This window comes from Chiloscyllium plagiosum, unplaced genomic scaffold (assembly GCF_037043375.1).
Source record: "Chiloscyllium plagiosum isolate Xiang-an unplaced genomic scaffold, Cpla_swu_hap1 HiC_scaffold_15, whole genome shotgun sequence".
NCBI lineage: Eukaryota > Metazoa > Chordata > Chondrichthyes > Orectolobiformes > Hemiscylliidae > Chiloscyllium > Chiloscyllium plagiosum.
The window spans coordinates 62,333,289-62,353,320 of NW_028270153.1; the positions used below are offsets into that span (position 1 = coordinate 62,333,289).

Sequence of the window (20,032 nt, forward strand, 5' to 3'; positions counted from 1 at the left end):
AAAAAAAATCACCTCTCCTCTAAACTGCCCAATTCTCACCTTAAAATTATGCCCTCTGGTCTTAGCGGAGGAGATTGACATGAGCTACTCTAACTCCAATCAGATCCCCCTTCAGCCTTCTCTGTTCCAAGGAAAGCAAACCCAGCGACTTCTCAAAACTGAAGACTTTTCATCCCAGACAATATTCTGATGAATCTCCTATGCACCCTCTCCGATGCAATCATGTCCTTCTGATAATATGGTGACCAGAACTGCGCACAGTATTCAATCTGTGGCCTAACCAATGTTCTACAAAGTTGTAACAAGACTTTCCTGTTCCTCTATTCAGTGCTCCCTTTTTCACCACCCTGTCTGCCTGTGCTGATATCTTCACAGATCTACAGACTTGTATACCAAAGTCCCTGTGTTCCTCAGTACTCCCTAGGGACCTATCATTCATTGTATATAGCTTTCCCTTATTAGACGTCCCAAAGTGATCAATGTCAAACTGTAGCCTGAGACAATCCTCCTCACTATCAACACCACCAATTTTCTTGCCATCCACAAACTTTAATTATACCTTCTAAATCCTCAAAGTTGTTAATGCAAATAACAAGCAGCAAGGGTCTCAGTACCAAATCTGCTTTCCACTGCTGTCTGTAGACTCCCAATCACATAACCAACCCTCTGCCATTATTTTTTGCCTTCTATTTGAAAACCAAATTTGGATCCCTGGATACCTTCGAGGCCAGCCTTCCATGTGGGACCTTGTCAAAGACCTTACTGAAATCTATGTAAACCACATCAACTATGCTGCCCTCGTCAATATATTGTCACTTATTCAAATAAACTCAATCAGATATGATTTTCCTGTAACAAACCCTGGCTGACTACCCCACATCAATGCCTATCCTTCAGAACTTTTTCCAATACTTCCCTACCACTGATATCAAAGTAACTCCATACCCAAAGGGGAATTCAGTAAAATGGAACAGTTGACATTAATAATACAGCTGTATTTAAATACACACAGGATGGGAAAGGAACAGAAAGATGTTTTGATGCAGAAGTTGAGAGTTTAGAGCCCAAACACTGATAATGACCTGCTAGCTTGAAGTTTCTTTGCCATAAATGAAATATAACATAAGTTATGGAAACTGGAGAAAGATACAAGTTTATGACTATGGGAGGGGAGATTTGGCTTAGTGTGATACGTGAAGGAAAGGGAAGCTACAGAAGCAGTTGATTAGAGACTCAATCCTCGTTACCAAAGAATTCATGAGCTCCTCTACATTATTGCTGGAAGACAGGTTTTTGTTGGGGGTGGGGGCGGGGGAGGCTTCAAAGTTTCACACAGTCCTGACTCAGAACTATATCACTATCGCTTCAGTGTTGCTGGCTCAAACTCCTGGAGACCCTCCCTAACAGCATTGTGAATGTACTTACAACACAAGAATGACAGGCTGTGGTCCAGCCACAGGAAATGATACACATTCACCATTATGGTTCAAACCTGTTAACCCTCCAGCATGAAACAAAAGGGAAATAAAGTCCCACCACTTCAAGAAATACTTTTAATGAGAGAGCACATTCAATGTGTTGCTCGAAGACTTAAAAAATCAAAGATATGGTGCAAACTTAAGCAACAATGTACTTTACAAAATCCCAGCAACAGTGAAGCAGGTACCTTTCGTTCTAAAAGGAGCTTCTTTTGCTTGAAGCTCTCTCTCTCTTGGTGTTTGATGCTTTCCTTTTTTTGCTCTTGCCTTTTGAATTCCTCTTTCCTCTGCAAAGAAACACCAGTGTGATTATCAGGAGAATGTTACTCAAGGTCCCAGAAGAGGTCCACTCAATAAGGGCTTACACGTGCCAGCATCAACCTCCAGCCTGCTGAGGAGCACCAGTCATTAGGCAGACTTTGCTGCAGAGGTACAAGCACGGGCCACATTGATACTTAGGCTGCCAAAGTGGACAGCTGTGTTGTAAAAGCTGCTATCAGGATCACTACTTCCTGAATTTGCACCAGTCTCTTCGCAGTTTCTTAGATAGCACTTTCCATAAAGGCATGGACAAGGTCAGCAGAATCACCATCTGTAAGTTGCCTTTCAAACCATACAGCATCCTGACTTGGAAATATATCGCTATCTCTTCATTGGTTCAAACTCCCAGACTCTCTTCCCGTACAGCATTGTTGATGTAATTACAGCGCAAGATTGACAGGCGATTCACTACCACCTTCTCAAGGGCAGCTAGGGTGTGCAATAATTGCAGGCAAGCCCACATTCTGAGAATGGATTCTGTACAAAATACAGGATGTGCCAAGGAGTGTGTCAGTATCTAAAGGTCATTGAGAGTGTGTCACTATTTAAAGGGCCTACTGGAGTGCTTCAAGATTTAAAGGAACCACTGGGAATAATATTTACAGGGACATAAGGAATGCAGCAGGATTTGAGGAGGAAAGATGCAAACGCATTTGTTTAACTCTTTTCACATTGCAATATGCTCTGCAGCCACGGATCACTGTTGTTATGTAGGGAGAAACTAATACATATCTATTAACTTCCTGATCAATGCTTAACAATGATTTGGGAGGCATTCAGAACTTGCAAAGCAAAATTAATGACTTTGTATGACAATATCAAAACAGGATCCTTTGAATGTGTCAGAATATAAGTGAGGGTGGTACAGTGATGGGAGTCCCTATCTCTGAGCCAGGAGGCTCAGTTCAATTTCCGCCTCCTCCAGCGGTGTGCAGTATAATCTCTGAACAGGTTGATTTAAAATGTCTATAACGGAGACTCTTGACAGGTGCCAGCTTATAACAACCAGATCATCCCAATGTGCTTTGCTGCCAATTAAGTACTTTTTGAAGCATAGTCACTGTTGTAGCAAACGAGGAATTCTCAGGAGTGTCATTTAACTGCAAAGATTGGTTGCAGCACACTTGTACTGGCCACATCGCCCACACCTGTAACTGTACTGTCTGTCACAGCAAATCCTATAATTAAAGATTATTAAAATACAAAGTTAAAAAATCTCACAATCTCTATGGCACGGCGCTCCGAAAGCTAGTGCTTCCAAATAAACCTGTTGGACCATAAGCTGGTGTTGTACGATTTTTTAACATTATGCACCCCAGTCCAACACCAGCACCTCCAAATCATGATTAAAATACAACAGAGCTGTGGAAAAGCTGAAGTAGATTTATGGGATTGTTCTGGAGCAGAGTCACATATTAGCTTCAGCAGAAATTACCCAAATACTAACTAATTTGCTCTAGTTACAAGATTACACTTTACTGTTCCTTATTTCCTACACTGCAAACATCTGTTCATCAAAAACTTATATAATTTCACATACAAGAAATTTGCAAAAGCAGGCTATAACATGAAAGATATTCACTCTGCTTGCATGTAGTGAGATGTCAGGTCATCCTGAAATCTCTGCTTCTGATCACTGCCAGATTGATTGCAGCTCACAGCAGCTGGAAATAGAAGTAATGCTTAGAGGTTCAGTAGAGAAAGACATGGCTCAGAAGACGTCCAGTAATAGCGGAGGGGGACTGGCAGGGTTGCAGGAGAGAGCTCGGTGATTCAGAGAAGCCACTAGGGACTTTGGAATGGACAGTGAGGTCAGAGGAGAGACAATGAGGACTTGAGAGTGGTAGCAGCAAAGGCTCTGGAGAGGGCTAGTGAATGTAAACTAGTTAAGTACATAAAAATGGATTGTAAAAGCTTCTACAGGTATATAAAAAAGAAAAAAGGTTAGCAGAGACAATTGCGGGTCCATTATAGACAGTGACATGTGACTATCATGGAAAATGGCAGAGAAACTAAATATGGGAGGATGTTACAAGCAATCTCCCAGAAATAAAGATACCCAGGGGATGAGTGAGAATAAGGAACTGAAATAAATTAGTAAAGAAGCATTATCAATAATTATTAGAACTGCAAGTTAACAAATCCCAGTATATAATTATCTACTTTCCACACTGGTGTAAGAGGTGGCTACAGAGATAATGTATTGGTAATTTCTTTTTCAATATTCTGCAGATTCTGTAAATTGGAAGGAATGAAATCTAACCCCACTGCTTAAGAGAGAGTGGGAAAAGATGGAAGTACAGACCTGTTAACCTTATATCAGTAGTAAGGAAAATACTAGAAACGATGAAAGGATATAATAACTGGACACAAAGTAATAATTTGATTGAACAGAATCAACAAGGATTTATGAAGGGAAATCATGTTTGAGAAACCATTTTTTTTTGAGTATGTAACTAATAGAGTTGATAATAGGGGACAAGTAGATGTAGTGTATTTTGGTTTTTCAGAAGGCTGCATAACATACACAGGTTAATGAACAAAATTAAAGTGCAAGGGATTGGGATAATATGAGGATTGGTTACAATAAAGAAAACAAACAGAAGGAATAAATGAATCATTCTCAGGTTAGCAATCTGTGTCTAGTGGGGTATAGCAAGGATCAGTGCTTGGGTCCCAGGTGTTCACTATAAAAATGATTTGGCCAATTAAAATTTACAAAATCTGCTGTGACACAACACTATGTAAAATTAAAAATAGTGACAATGCAAAGGAGCTTCATAGGTAATTAAACAAGTGGAGGGACTGGGCAAGAACACGATAGGTGGAATATAATGTTAATAAGTGAGGTTATCCGTTTTGGTAGACGATATGGGGGTACACTATTTGTTAAATGGTGAAAGATTGGAAAACGGTGTTGTCCAAAGGGACATATATCTACGTGAAACCCAAGCACACAGGTGCAGCACAATTAAAAGGGAAAACTGTACACTGCCCCTTATTGTGAGAGGATTTGAGTAGAGAAGTATATTTGCCTTTCTGCAGTTGCACAGAGCCTTGGGAGACTGCACCCCTGGAGAACTGTGTGCAGTTCTTGTCCCCTTTCCTAAGAAAGGGTATACTTTCCATATAGTGAATGTAGAGCAAGTGCATCAGATTGATTTCTGGGATAGTAAACTGGACCTGTATTGTCAGGAATTTAAAAGAATGAGAAGTGATCAAATATTAACTTTAAAAATTCATAACAAAATAGACAGGGTAGATGCAGGCAGGATGCTTCCCCTGGCTGGGGGAGTCTAGAACGAGGAGCACAGTCTCAGAGTAAGGGTAGGACCACCTAGGACAGAGGAGGAATTTCTGCAGCCAGTAGTTTTGGAATTCTCTGCCCAAGACCTGTGAAAGCTTGGTCAATGAGCACATTTAAAGTACAGATTGATTTCATTAACATCCATAAATCTATCTAACGATTAGAGGAAAGTGCAGAAAATGGTTTTGAGACAAAAGATTAGCCACAATCTAGAATGATAAAGCAGAGTTGAAGGGCTAAATTGCCAACTTCCATTCTTATGTTCCAAAGGTTCTGGAGAAAGCAAGTAATCGGGCAGCAGAGAAGTGAAACAGGATCTAACAGAGCATTCCGAAGAAAAAGGTGAGCAACTATGCAGACACAAACCAGTGCTAGCACCGTTTGATCAAGTTCAGTAATGGCAGTGGGAGAAACTAGGTAAAAACAATGACTGCAGATTCTGGATTAGTGGTGCTGGAAGAGCACAGCAGTTCTGGCAGCATCCAAGGAGCTTCGAAATCGACGTTTCGGGCAAAAGCCCTTCATCAGGAATAAAGGCAGTGAGCCTGGAGGGTGGAGAGATAAGTTAGAGGAGGGTGGGGGTGGGGAGAAAGTAGCATAGAGTACAATGGGTGAGTGGGGAAGGGGATAAAAGTGATAGGTCAGGGGGGAGAGGATGGAGTGGATAGGTGGAAAAGGAGATAGGCAGATAGGACAAGTCCGGACAAGTCATGGGGACAGTGCTGAGCTGGAAGTTTAGAACTAGGGTGAGGTGGGGGAAGGGGAAATGAGGAAACTGTTGAAGTCCACATTGATGCCCTTGGGTTGAAGTGTTCCGAGGCAGAAGGTGAGGCATTCTTCCTCCAGGCGTCTGGTGATGAGGGAGCAGCGGTGAAGGAGGCCCAGGACCTCCATGTCCTCGGCAGAGTGTGAGGGGGAGTTGAAATGTTGAGCCACGGGGCGGTGTGGTTGATTGGTGCGGGTGTCCCGGAGATGTTCCCTAAAGCGCTCTGCTAGGAAGCGCCCAGTCTCCCCAATGTAGAGGAGACTGCATCAGGAGCAACGGATACAATAAATGATATTAGTGGATGTGCAAGTAAAACTTTGATGGATGTGGAAGGCTCCTTTAGGGCCTTGGATAGAGGCGAGGGAGGAGGTGTGGGCCCAGGTTTTACAGTTCCTGCGGTGGCAGGGGAAAGTGCCAGGATGGGAGGGTGGGTTGTAGGGGGGGGCGTGGACCTGACCAGGTAGTCACAGAGGGAACGGTCTTTGCGGAAGGCAGAAAGGGGTGGGGAGGGAAATATATTCTTGGTGGTGGGGTCTGTTTGGAGGTGGCGGAAATGTCGGCGGATGATTTGGTTTATGCAAAGGTTGGTTGGGTGGAAGGTGAGCACCAGGGGCGTTCTGTCCTTGTTACGGTTGGAGGGGTGGGGTCTGAGGGCAGAGGTGCGGGATGTAGACGAGATGCGTTGGAGGGCATCTTTAACCACGTGGGAAGGGAAATTGCGGTCTCTAAAGAAGGAGGCCATCTGGTGTGTTCTGTGGTGGAACTGGTCCTCCTGGGAGCAGATACGGCAGAGGTGGAGGAATTGGGAATACGGGATGGCATTTTTGCAAGAGATAGGGTGGGAAGAGGTGTAATCCAGGTAGCTGTGGGAGTCGGTGGGTTTGTAAAAAATAAATCAGTGTCAAGTCGGTCGTCATTAATGGAGATGGAGAGGTCCAGGAAGGGGAGAGAGGTGTCAGAGATGGTCCAGGTAAATTTAAGGTCAGGGTGGAATGTGTTGGTGAAGTTGATGAATTGCTCAACCTCCTCGCGGGAGCACGAGGTGGCGCCAATGCAGCCATCAATGTAGCAGAGGAAGAGGTGGGGAGTGGTGCAGTGTAATTACGGAAGATCAACTGCTCTATGTAGCCAACGAGACAGGCATAGCAGGGGCCCATACGTGTGCCCATGGCTACCTCTTTGGTCTGGAGGAAGTGGGTGGATTCAAAGGAGAAATTGTTAAGGGTGAGCCAGGGGATGTAGTGTGTGCAGAGAGTGTGGGCAGCTGCCCATGGTGCCTGCTGTTCAGAATTCAGGATTTATAGTTTAAATGAGATACCACAGGGTGGGTGATAATCAAAGGGTGACCCCAGAGAGCGTGGAGGCTCTGTCAGCAGAGGTGGGCACACTATATGCCCTCCGTTAACAAATGGCGCTCGCAGCACAAAAATGGTGTTTGCTCTGGGACTGATTTTAAATGTTATTTGAGACTGTGGCACTTGCCGTTCATTTACTCACCTGTAACTGGACGTAATCGCAATCTTCTATGTGAGTTTGCTTGGCGATTAGCAGGTAGCTTGGCTTTGAATTAAGTTCTTTCCTTGGAGGCGTTGGCAGTGGGGCTTTATGTTTAATAGAGAGCCCGTTGCTCTTCCTCTGCGGACGAGGCTGGTTGTCACTGGTGGACTGTGGTTTGCCCGGCGTTGAAGGGGATGGCTGCTGACACTGTCTCTCCTTCCTCCCTGCCACCTGGTTGAAGAGGAGCTTGCTGTTGGCAATTATAATGGACGCAAGTCGCTTCACATCATCTGGGACGGTCCGGGTCACCATGATGAAGCGGTCAAGGTCGTCAGGGTTGGCTTGAGGGTCGCTCACCACCAGGACATCGAGGGACCAGTCCGAGGTGCCCAGTGCCTGGCAGGTCTCCACCATGATCTGGTAGGAGTCCTCCAGGATCAGGAGCTGCTTGTACAGCCGGTTCTGGAGGTTGCCATCCGTCAGGCGGGCGGCATTGACTTTCACCCCCCTCACGAAGTCCATGAGGGCGCCCAGCGACTTCATCACCCGGCCGGCCGCCGAGCGGATCTGGCCGAGGTTCTCTTCCAGCAAGGACAGCTGCCTCCACCGGCTGCTGACGAACACCATGATGCTGCCCACCGAGTCGGCGACCTGCTGCTGCAGCTGCACCAACCGGCCGACGGCCATCTCCACGTCCAGGGTGATCTCCCGGGCGGTGTCGGGCACCGCGGGGCCGGGCTCGGGCTGGGGCTGGGGCTGGGGGTCGGGCTCAGGCCCGGGCTCCTTCTCCTCCCGGGAGGCCTGCCCGTCCCTGGACACCTGCGGGGGCACATCGTAGACGGGCTCCGCGGGGCTCCTGGCACCGCCCGCGCCTCCGGGGCAGAGCCTGGGCAGGTCGTAAACGTTGTGAGGCGCGGCGTCCGGGCCGAGCCTGGCGGCGCTCACCGGCACGTCGTAGACTTCTGGAAACTTCGACAGGCGGCGGTTGGAGTCGGCCCACTCGCGCGCCGGGGGTACGTCATAAAGTGAGCGCTGCGCCGCCGGCGGGGGGACGTCGTACAGCGCCTGGCGGGCAGTGCCCGGATGTTGCAGCCTGGCCGGCAGCGTGCCGTGGTGAGGCGAACCCCAGCCTCCAGCGCCGCCCGCGGTGGGAGGAACATCGTACAGGGCTTTCCTGGGCACGGCGGCTCCGTCCCTGGAGAGCGGCACGTCGTACAGCTCGGCTTTGGCAGCCCGGCTGGCGTCCGCTGGGTCCCAGCTGAGTTTGCGGGGAGCGGGCAGGGTGCAATACGGCCCGACCGATAACCTCTGGGGCTCGCCTCCGTAAGACACCGGGATGTCGTAGTTGCTCTCTCTATTCGGCCCATCTCTGCATACACTTGGAGGAACATCGTACACCTGCAAAACCAACCAGACGCGTAGGATACAGGAGCAAAATTAGACCATTCTGCCCATCGAGTCTGCTGTGCCATTTTGATCATGCCTGATATGTCTCTCAACCCCAATCCCTGCAAACCTTAACCTTGTGTATAAGAACAGCTGCATGAAACAAAAACAGATATTGCTGGAAAAACTCAGCAGATCTGACAGCATCTGTGGAGAGAAATCTTTATTTTTCCACTTTTTTTTAAGATTAGATTAATTACAGTGTGGAAACAGGCCCTTCGGCCCAACAAGTCCACACCGACCCGCCGAAGCGCAACCCACCCATACCCCTACATTTACCCCTATTGACCTAACACTAGGGGCAAACCCGCACATCTTTGGGACTGTGGGAGGAAACCGGAGCACCCAGAGGAAACCCACAGGGAGAATGTGCAAACTTCACACAGTCAGTCGCCTGAGTCAGGAATTGAACCTGGGTCTCTGGCGCTGTGAGGCAGCAGTGCTAACCACTGTGCCACCGTGCCGCTCCACTTGTACCAAGGACCACCGTAATGCTTTACTTTTAACTTTGTTTCTCCATGTTATTACTCTACCTAAGTTTTGTACATAAGTTAGCGCCGTGTGTGGCGACATTATACACTTTTCAGTCTATGTAGAGTATTTAAGCACACCTGACAATAAAGCTTAAATCAAATCAAAAATCAAATTAAAGTTAACGTTTCGGGACCAGTGACCCTTCTTCAGAACTGAAGACGTTTTGAAGGTTATGAAGAAATGTCACTTGACCCGAGATGTTAACTGATTTCTTTCCACAGACACTACCAGATGTGCTAGATTTTTCCAAAAACCATCTGTTTTAAATACATTCAATGACTTTGTCTCCACAGTCCTCTATGGCAATGAGTTCTATAGATTAACTGGCTGAAGGAATTCCCCCTAGCTCTGAAGGATGGTCCCTTCACTTTGAGGCATACCTTCTGAAGTAATTTCCATAAGGAAGTTCTTGCAAGACCAAGTTCAAGATCTCATTCTATGCTAAATTAACCAATCTTCCTTGGGGTCGTGGTCAATATTAATTGTACCCAGTTCCTCACAGCCTTGAGAGAAACCAGAGCACCAACGCCTCCTCATTTCCAGGAGAAAGTGAGGACTGCAGATGCTGGAGAACAGAGTTGAAGAGTGTGGTGCTGGAAAAGCACAGCCGGTCAGGCAACATCCGAGGAGCAGGTGAATCAACGTTTCGAGCATAATTTCTTTCGTCGTTCCTGATGAAGAGTTTATGTTTTAAACGTCAATTCTCCTGCTCCTTGGATGCTGCCTGACCGGCTGTGCCTTTCCAGTACCACACTCTTTGACTGATTTCCAGTCAATCTCAGGTGACTCCTGCATTCTGGACTCATGCCATTTGAGAGGCAGATAGGAAGGTGGGATTGAGACCCACAAGCAGATGCACCACAGTTTTATAAACTGCATCAGTTCAGGCCAACTGGCTGAGTCCCCTTCCTAGTTCATGCCAAATTATAGGACATCTAATTTGGATATTCCTCATGAGGAAATATCCAGCCAGCAATGTCTATCTCCCACATGAATTGCTCAGAGCATCTCCACCTGCACTCTCTAGCAATAACAAAAACCGCTGTCAACCTAAACCATTGACTGTCTTTCTCCTCAGATTCTTACAGACCCTGTTGAATATCCCCAACACTTTCTGTCTCTTTATTAGGTTTACAGCTTGCACAACATATTTTATTCTAAATGAGTAATTTCTTGGGGCTTATTGACAACATAGAAATAAAAAATAGAAGCAGGAGGAGGCCATTCAGCCCTTCAAGCCTGCTCTGACTTTTAATATAATCATGGCTGATCATCCAATTCAGTACCCTGTTCCTGCTTTCTCCTTTGATCCCTTTAGCCCTAAGAACTGTATCTAACTCCTTTGAAACATTCAATGTTTTGGCTTCAACCACCTTTTATGGTGAGACGTCCACAGGCTCAACATTCTCTGGCTGTAGGAATTTCTTCTCATCTCATTCCTAAATAACCTACCCTGTATTCTTAAAATGAGACCCCTGGTTCTGGACTCCCTGATCATCAGGAACTCCTTCCTGTGTTTATCCTGTCTTGTCCTATTAAAACTTTATAGATTTCTAAGCGATCTCTCCCCTCCCCTCTTTCTTCTAAACTCCAGTAAATGTAGCCCTAACTGATGCAATTTCTCTTCATATGTCAGTCCTGCCATCCCAGGAATCAGTTCAGTAAACTTGTGTCATACTCCCTCCATAGGCAGAACGTCGTTCCTTGAATAAGGAGACAAAGACTGCACACAATACTCCAGTTGTGGTCACACTAAGGCTCTGTACAACTGGAGCAAATAATCCCTGCTCCTGTACTCAAATCCTCTCACATTGAAAGCCAACAAAGGATTTACCTTCTTCACTGCCTTCACTCCATGCTTACTTTCAGTGTCAGGTGTGCAAGGACACATGGGTCTCATTGCACTTTCCCTTTTCCCAAGCATGGTAGTCCACAAACCTACCAACACACTTAAACAGCAACTAATGAACCTGAAGGATCCATTAGATATTACCAGCAAAACTAATGACATTTACAAGATAGCATGCAAGAACCGTAAAAATACACTACATCAGACAAACTAGCAGGAAACTTGCCACCAAGATACATGAACACCAACTGGCCATCAAAAGACACGACCCACTATCACTAGTTTCCACACAGCACTAGACCAGAGACTCTCACTAGTCATGATGACAAAACGTCTGAAAACAAACCTTAACGTTCAGTGAGCTAAGTTACATACTAGTAATCTGTCTTCTTGATGTTGCTGCCAAAGTGGATAACCTCACATTTGCCCACATTACACTGAAACTGCCATGCTTTTGGCCACTCACTCAATTGGTCCAAATCAAACTGAAGCATCTTTGCATCCTCCTCACAGTTCACCCTCCCAGCTAGTTTTGTGTCATCTGCAAATTTTGAAATGTGACATGTAGTTTCCTCATCTAAATCATTAATATATATTGTGAATAGTTAGTGACCAAGCACTGATCTTTGTGTTACCCCACTAGTCACTGACTGCCACTCAGAAAATGACCAGTTTATTCCTACTCTTTATTTCCTGCTGACACCATATCAGTACACTAGCCCCCCAATCCCACGCACTTTAATTTTACATGCTAATTGCTTATCGGAATCTTATTGAAAGCCTCCTGAAAGCATAACTAAACTATCTGTTGATTCCCCCTTATCAATTCTACTCATTACAACTTCAAAAAAGCCCAGTAGATTTGCCAAGCATGTTTTCCCTTTTGTAAATCCATGCTGACTCTGTCCAATCCTGACACTGTTTTCCAAGTCCTCTACTAATTTAAAATGGACTCAGCCGATGTGACTTAAGCCCCAAGCCAGAGATTTGAACCAAAATCTATCCTGATGCTTTGGTGTACCACTTGCAATGTCATATTCTGCACGTTAGGCAGCTCAGATGTCATGGTCACTGCTCAAAGAAGAGGTAGCTCTCCCCAATGTCTTCACCAACAACATTATCACAGACTATCTGGTTATGATCTTGATTTTTGCTGCCTGTGGGGTAATGCCATACAAATTTGCTGGCACTTTTGGCATGAAGAAGCACATCAAAAGTATTTCTTGTTGCCTTGAAACATCTTGAAGTTGTGTAAGCTCTCATTCCTTTACTGAAATAGTCCAAGTGAGGCGCTTTTTGGAAATTTGTGTCAGATGTGATACACGAAGAAGCCGTTCTTTTACCTGCTGCGGGACTGCAGCTCTGGGCCTCTCAAGGCTCAGGGGAATGTCGTACAGCTGCTGGATTAGAGACTTCTCTGCTTCGGTTTGGAACATTGAGAACTTCCTTGCTGGTCCAGGACTGCCATACATCTAGTGGAAAATATATTTGTAAAGTGCTGTCATTTGACAAAGTGGTGAAAACAAGCCTTTCTTGCAGAATATTCTCAGTTTTTCTAGCTACAGAAAGAATGTTTTTTGTGCACACCAACTGGGCACTGAACTACCCAGGAGCAGGTCTGAGAATAGGAACAAGGGAGTCACAGCTCAGCCCTTACCCTGGGTCTATAACAGACATTTCCAGCAGGGGGCAATATAGACTAAAATATTCTAAAGTCCCCTCATAGCAATTACTGTACACCACTTTAGAAATAATTCTGCATTTTCCGAGGATGGCTGACTTAATTTCACAATTTTATTCAAATATAGGTTTGTTTCTGGACACTGCCAGTGTCATGTTTATTGAGCCAAAAAAAAACCCAAAAGAACTGCAAATGCTGAAAATCAGAAGCACAAACAAAAATTGCTGGAATAAACTCAGCAGATCTGGCAGTATCTGCGGAGAGAAATCAAAGGGAATGTTTTGGAGCCAGTGACCTTTCTTCTGAACTTTCTGTACCTGAAACATTAACTCTTCTTTCTCTCCACAGATGCTGCCAGACCTGCTGAGTTTTCCCAACAATTTCTGCTTTGTTTCTAATTTATTCAGCATCCCCCATTATTCTGTAGCATCTTGTTGAAACAGAGCTGAGACTTCTCTGTAGGGGTTGTGGGGGTCCAGGGTGTTGTCCTTATAACGTAACTCAGCAATGCTGTTGCAGTATAATTTATACAGCAGAGGTCCTCCCCCAACTTTGTCCTACCTAAAGCTCATTCCCCCATCACCTTGGTGCTCACTGACTTACACTCACCGCTGGCAAAGTGATGTCTTGATTTTAAAATTCTCATCCATGTTTTCAAGTTTATCCATGGCCTCACGCTTCACTATGTCTGTAACCCACTCCATTGCCAAAATCTTTGTCAAGGTCTCTATTCATCTAAATCTGACCCCTTGAACATCCTTAATACCTCAACCCCTGGAATTTCTCCTCCCAACACCAGCTATCCACAACCCCAGATCTCTCTGGCTTTGTCTTTTCTTCTAAGACAATCCTTAAAATCTGACCAAACTTCTTACCAACTTCCCCATATGTATCTTTATGTGGCTAAGTATCGAGTTTTCCCTGACAGTGCTCCATGCAGTACCTTGGGCTGTATTATTACATTAGTGCTGCTATATAAATATAAGTTGTTGTTTTGCTTGTAGTTGAGTGTCCTTAGACAATGCTAGCATAAAGAATGTGCTTTTCTAACTGGAAGAGTCAGAAATGTGGAAGTTTCCATTGTGCCCAAGTGAATGGCCCCCACACTACCCTTAAGTGACCTTAACTCAGGAACAAAGTGAGGTCTACAGATGCTGGAGATCAGAGATGGAAATGTGTTGCTGGAAAAGCGCAGCAGGTCAGGCAGCATCTAGGGAACAGGAGAATCGACGTTTCGGGCATTAGCCCTTCTTCAGGAATTAGCCTTTCAGGCTAATGCCCGAAACGTCGATTCTCCTGTTCCCTAGATGCTGCCTGACCTGCTGCGCTTTTCCAGCAACACATTTCCATCTCTTAACTCAGGAACAGCCACACTTACTTTAATGTAATATCATTCTGAGAGCTGTTATAGGGCCTACAGATTATAAGATTGCTACTGCTTGTGGGGAGGCTATTTAAGGATGGCATGGCGGCTTAGTGGTTAGCACTGTGCAGGTCAGGTAAATTGGCCATGCTGAATTGCCCATAGTGTTCAGGGATGTTTAGGTTAGGTGTATTAGTCCGGGGTAAATGTAGAGTAATAGGTTAGGGAAATGGGTCTGGGAGGGCTTCTCTTCAGAGGGTCAGTGTGGACTTGTGCCGAATGGCCTGCTTCCACACTGTAGGAATTCTATGAGGGATAATGATGTTACATCTATGATCTACACAGACCATCAGTCTATCACATTAATGTTCGTTATACAGGGAGTTCTCAACATAATCTTGGTGGGTCACTATTAGTTACTGATAAGGATCCTTTCACTTCTCAACAAACATCACTCTCTCATCTTCAGTTGCCCTCTATCCTTCCTTTATTTACCCTTTTCCCAAACCATATTAACCTCTTGCCCACAGCCTCAGTCACCTGGCCTCTCCCCCACCCTCAGTTGCTCCTCTGCCCGTCCTGGATTGTCCCTATCCCCCTTCCACCAGTTATTCCTCGTCACTGCCCTCAATTACCCTTGCCAGTTACCCCCATACTGAGTGATATCTCCCAATTGCCTTTAGTTCGCCAGCCTCTCTCTAACTTGACTGCCTCAGTTTCCCTACCATTGTCTGGAGTTACCCCTTTCCAATCCCACAGCTTGCCCCTCCTGCCACCACCAACCCATCCACATGTAGGATCAAACTTTATAATGGGACTTCTTTCACTGGAGCATAAGAGGTTGAGAGGTGACTTTACAGAGGTTTATAAATTCATGAGGGGTATAGAGGGTTAATGGTAGGTGCCTTTACCCTAGGATGGGGATTTCAAGACTAGGGGCCATTTTCTTTTAAGGTGAGACAAGAGAGATTTAATACAAGCCGTGAGGGGTGAAGTATTTACAAAGGATGTTTTACGTGTGGAATAAGCTTCCTGGGGAAGTAGTGGATTTCAGTATAATTACAATGTTTAGAGGACACTTAGATATGTAGGTGAATAGAAACGTTTTGGAGGGACAAGGGCCAGGAGCAGGCAGGTGGGACTAGTTTAGTTTGGGATTATGTTCAGCATGGACTGGTTGGACTGAAGGGTCTGTTTCCATACTGTATGACTCAATTAACATCTGAGAGGTTTTGGTGATACTTGAACCCCTGACTCTCTGAGTGCTGGAACAGATGGTCTATGGAACAAGCAATGTTGCCAAATTCCATTTCTTGTCTCCCTTCCCTTCCCCACCAAGTACATTGAGTGATCAGATGTCTTTCCCCTTTTGCCTCCTCCAGGACTGCTCTCTGCCTTGTTTCACCTGCATTCTTCCGGGAGCCTCCTGATTCCTACTCAGTTCCTCATCCCAAAGAATGGAACAAGTGTGGGCCGCATTTTGAAAAAAAAATTGAGAACCTCTGACCAGCACAGATATTGCTGCCAGCAACTGACTGAAAACAGACTCTGAAAACTGTTGAGTTAAAAAATGTGCATAAATTATCCATGCGTGAGGGTGAGCTCTGAGATCTAAAATCTGTTCATAAGTATTGAGATGCAGATTCAAACAGTAATTGGCAAAAATTTCCATAAATTTAAAACTGTTTCTTAAACAAAGCTTTATCAATGTGTCTTTGTCTTTGAGATTCAGCTCTCCATTGCTTTAGTTTGACTTTGTGAAATACCAGTGAGCGTTAAGGTCCCAGAGATTTAACCATTTGAAGACTTTGACTCTAATCTGCGCTGAGCTAGCTGTACAAATGGTCACAGGCCTGGGAGCGTAAATCACGGGCTGTGTTGTTCAATATCCAGTGGTCCTGTCTAGACGTTCTGTACATTAGACTGAAATTAAGATTTGCATCCACTGTGTTGCAGACAAAAAAACTTCAGATGCTGGAATCCAAAGTAGACCAGCAGGAGGCTGGAAGAACACAGCAGGCCAGGCAGCATCAGGAAGTGGAGAAGTCAACATTTCGGGGATACCCCTTGTTCAGGACTGTGTTGTAGCATTGTCAAATTCCTGCTAAAAGCTCACATCTAAAGAATAGCCATTTGTGTAAGGGAGCAGGGATCAGGAATCACCAATAGATCCATATGCAGTAAAAGCTGGATGGGATACTCTTCACAGGCCCTAGATGGGCCAAATGGCCTGCTTCCACAATGTAGGGAGTCTACGAAATGTAATAGGAAATTTAGAAGTAACCCCATCACCCAAAGAGTGAGAATGTGGAACTTACTACCACAGGAAATGGTTAAGACAAATAGTACAGATGTATTTAAGGGGAAACCAGACAAACACAGGAGGGAATAAAAAGCAAAGGAACTGCAAATACTGTAAAGCAGAAATGAAAACAATAATTGCTGGAAAAGCAGGGCAGGTCTGGCAGCATCTGTAGAGAGAAATCAGAGTTAACATTTCAGGTTGAGTGACTATTCCTCATAACATCTGAGGGAAAAGGGAATAAAGGGTTGCAATGATAGTTTTATATAAGAAAAGATAAGAGGAGGCTCAATTAGAGTACAAAGCGCTGATATAGGCTGTTTGCAATGAATGCTTTCCTGCTGTGTATCCAATATTTGTTGATTGTTGGATTTCTTTACATTACCTGGCTGTGCTGGATTTCAGGAGCATAGGATGGTGGAATATCATATGCATCAGCATAAGGTCCAGACATTGAGTTAAGGAGGGGTGCCTGACCCATTCTGGGAAGAGTAGATGCCTACAGATAAAACAAAAACAACATTGTTACCAGTAAATACAGACACTGCTCATACAATCGAAATGGAGATCTGTGATTTGTCACAATGAGGTCTGTACTTCTTTCTGTGTCATCATGATGAAGATGAAACTCTTCTCAACACCATCACGTTGTCTCCCATCCTCTGATATTCTTCTCATTCCACATAATGTAACATCAAATGCTATTGTTGGAGAAGAAAATCATTGAACCCCACTCAAAATGTTGCATTTTATAACCAAGGGCTGAGGATAAAGTGAATGAGTAAAACTCTGTACCCAGGCATTGAGACATCTTGGGATCCTGCAGTCCACCTCTGAAGCTCAGTTAGGCTCACTAATATCATTCAATCAGGAATTACTGAGCATCATAATGTCCCAGGGCACTCTGGAGGAGGTCAGGGATCTCATCTTCTCTGACTAACAGAGACTAGATGTCCCAGATTATAATTCAAAGATGGGCTGTACTCCAATGTGGTTGACTTCATCACATCAAGCTCATGATAAAAGGATGAACTTGATCAGTGCTCAGGTCTAGCAAACCTTGCACTGGATAAATTATTTTCTGGTAGCAGACGGAAGTGGGTACTGCAGATGCTGGAGATTAGAATCAAAATTAGAGTGGTGCTGGAAAAGCACAGCAGGTCAGGCAGCATCTGATGAGCAGGAAAATCGACGTTTCGGGCAATAGCCCTTCATCAGAAATAAAGCTGGGAGCCTCAGGGTTATCTCACCAGGTTGGACTATAACCTGGTGTTGTGTGATTTTTAACTTTGTCCACCCTAATCCAACACCAGTTCCTTCACATCATATTCTGATGAAGGAAGAGTGGCACCCAATTTGTGCAAAGCAAGCTCCAAAGAGAAACTGATAATGAACAAGTGATATTTTTAAGTGATATTCACTGAGGGATAAATATCCTGAAAACTAGGGTTCCAGGATAATGCCCTGTCCTCTTCTTTGAATAGTGTTGTGGGATCGTTTACAGGGCAGGAGGGTGGATTAAAAGACATTGCATTAGAAAGACATGAAAAATGAATGGACATTATGTATTAACAACAGAATACTTTTCTCTTGATTGCTCACAGTATTGTCCTGGGCAATCCTGGCTGAATGGCAACCCTAACGGGACATTGTGCATTCCACTGGAGTGTCAGCCTAGATTGTGTGCTCAAAACGGACCTGAGCCACCAATATTCTGACTCGGGGAGACATGCTGCCTATAATAACCCACCACTGACACTTAAATTCATAATATTTGTATTTTATTTCTGCATTGTTAAGCCAAATGGGGGTGTTGAAGGCAGCCAATCAGCCCATTGAGTGCACATCAAAGATCATCCCAGGTATGCAGATCCATCCCCTAACCTTATCCCTGTAACCCTGCATTTCCCATGGCCAATCCACCTGAACTGCACATCTTTGGACTGTGGGAGGAAACCAGAGGTCCCAGAGGAAACCCATGCAGATGGGGGGAAGAATGAGCAAACTCCACACAGACAGTTGCCCGAAGGTGGAATTGAACCCTAATCCTTGGCACCGTGAGAGACTGCAGTGTTAACCAGTGTGCCAGCCCACTGATATTGGGGAATGGTGGGCGGTGATGGCCTAGTGGCGTTATCACTGTATATCTGTGTAGGAATATCAACATGAGGTAAGTCAATGTAGGGTTTATCAGTATGCAGTGTCAGTTTTTTTTGTGTTGTATATCAGTGCGGGCTGGAATCGAACCCTGGTCCCTGATGCTGTGAGGCAATAGTGCCAACCACTGAGCCACCATGCAGTTCAAGGTGATTCACAACCTCTCACTCTGACTCTGTGTCCCTGCCTACTTGGAGCTGAACTCTTCACACATCACTGCAGACACTGGCCTATACAAGGCTCACCCGCACTACACATGTTCCCAGAGTATTCATCACATGATATCCCATTAGGGTTGCCATTCTGCCAGGATTGCCCAGGGCAATACTGTGAGCAATCAAGAGACAAGTATTCTGTTGTTAATACATAATGTCCATTCATTTTTCATTTCCATTGGACTTTTTGTTCATTAATGTCAACAAAAACATTCTGGGGAAAAAAATTCCTGTCTAGCTGACTTGTCAAGAATTAACCAATCAGAAAACAGAAGTATGTTTGCTTTCTTCTCGGCTGGATAGACAGCACACAGAGAGTTCCGCCATGTCAACTGACCAATGGCAGCAAGTTTGGGGCAGTAGGGAGCAGTTCGAGGTCATGTGATGGAAATTCCAGAGATACATCCACCAGAATTGACAACACACCACCCCCTACTAACTTCCCATTCCCATACTTTTATCTATGGGTCACTAGGTACATCTACTCTGACAATACACAACTCAATCACTGGTGACTATCAGTCAAACAGCCTTGTTTTTCCCAACATTATTACAAATAAATGTTCAAAATGCTTGACAGAAAATTTGCTCTTCTCCTGTCTTGCCTGTGATAGGGTTCAGGAATGGAATCTCAATATCCTCCAGTCTACAGAATATTTCTGAACACTTGGCAATACTGACCTGTATCCTATCATTTGTTTCTCTTTGTGTAGCAATAGATCGTCAATGCTAATTTATTACTTAAATTTACGATAAATTAAAGGGTAATACAGCAAAGAGCCCTATTCAGAGCCCTATTACGACAGTCACTGCCTTCATACTGCTCCACACTGGTGAATTTATATAGAGATTCTTAGTTGCTAAGGAAACTAGGGAGGTTCAATGAATATTCTGAGCTTTGCTGCAAATTAGTCTCTGTTGGAGAGGGATGAGAGAGCCCGAGCTAACGCAGTGTGGATTTAAACAAGGCTGCATTGTGTTCCATGCAGGGTGACCGAGGGTGACCGAGACATTGGGCAGAGGTCTAGCTCCTGTGTTTTGTAGGGCTGCCGAGCCACTTGCATTACAGAGTTACTTTCTTTTGTTTTCTGCTTTGAATAGCAGTTTGTCTTAGAG

General features: G+C 44.8%; 1 protein-coding gene across 1 annotated transcript in view; it reads right to left on the minus strand.

Annotated features, from left to right (window-relative positions):
- The window catches only part of LOC122560001 (cas scaffolding protein family member 4-like), a 75,392-nt gene that overhangs the window by 7,669 nt on the left and 47,691 nt on the right, over window positions 1-20,032 (minus strand). The window contains exons 3-6 of the mRNA XM_043710146.2: window positions 16,930-17,043; window positions 12,542-12,670; window positions 7,370-8,767; window positions 1,667-1,765 (exon numbers count right to left, since the gene is read on the minus strand). Of these exons, the coding sequence (XP_043566081.2) occupies window positions 1,667-1,765; window positions 7,370-8,767; window positions 12,542-12,670; window positions 16,930-17,043 (1,740 nt within the window). The remainder of the gene's footprint in view (window positions 1-1,666; window positions 1,766-7,369; window positions 8,768-12,541; window positions 12,671-16,929; window positions 17,044-20,032) is intronic.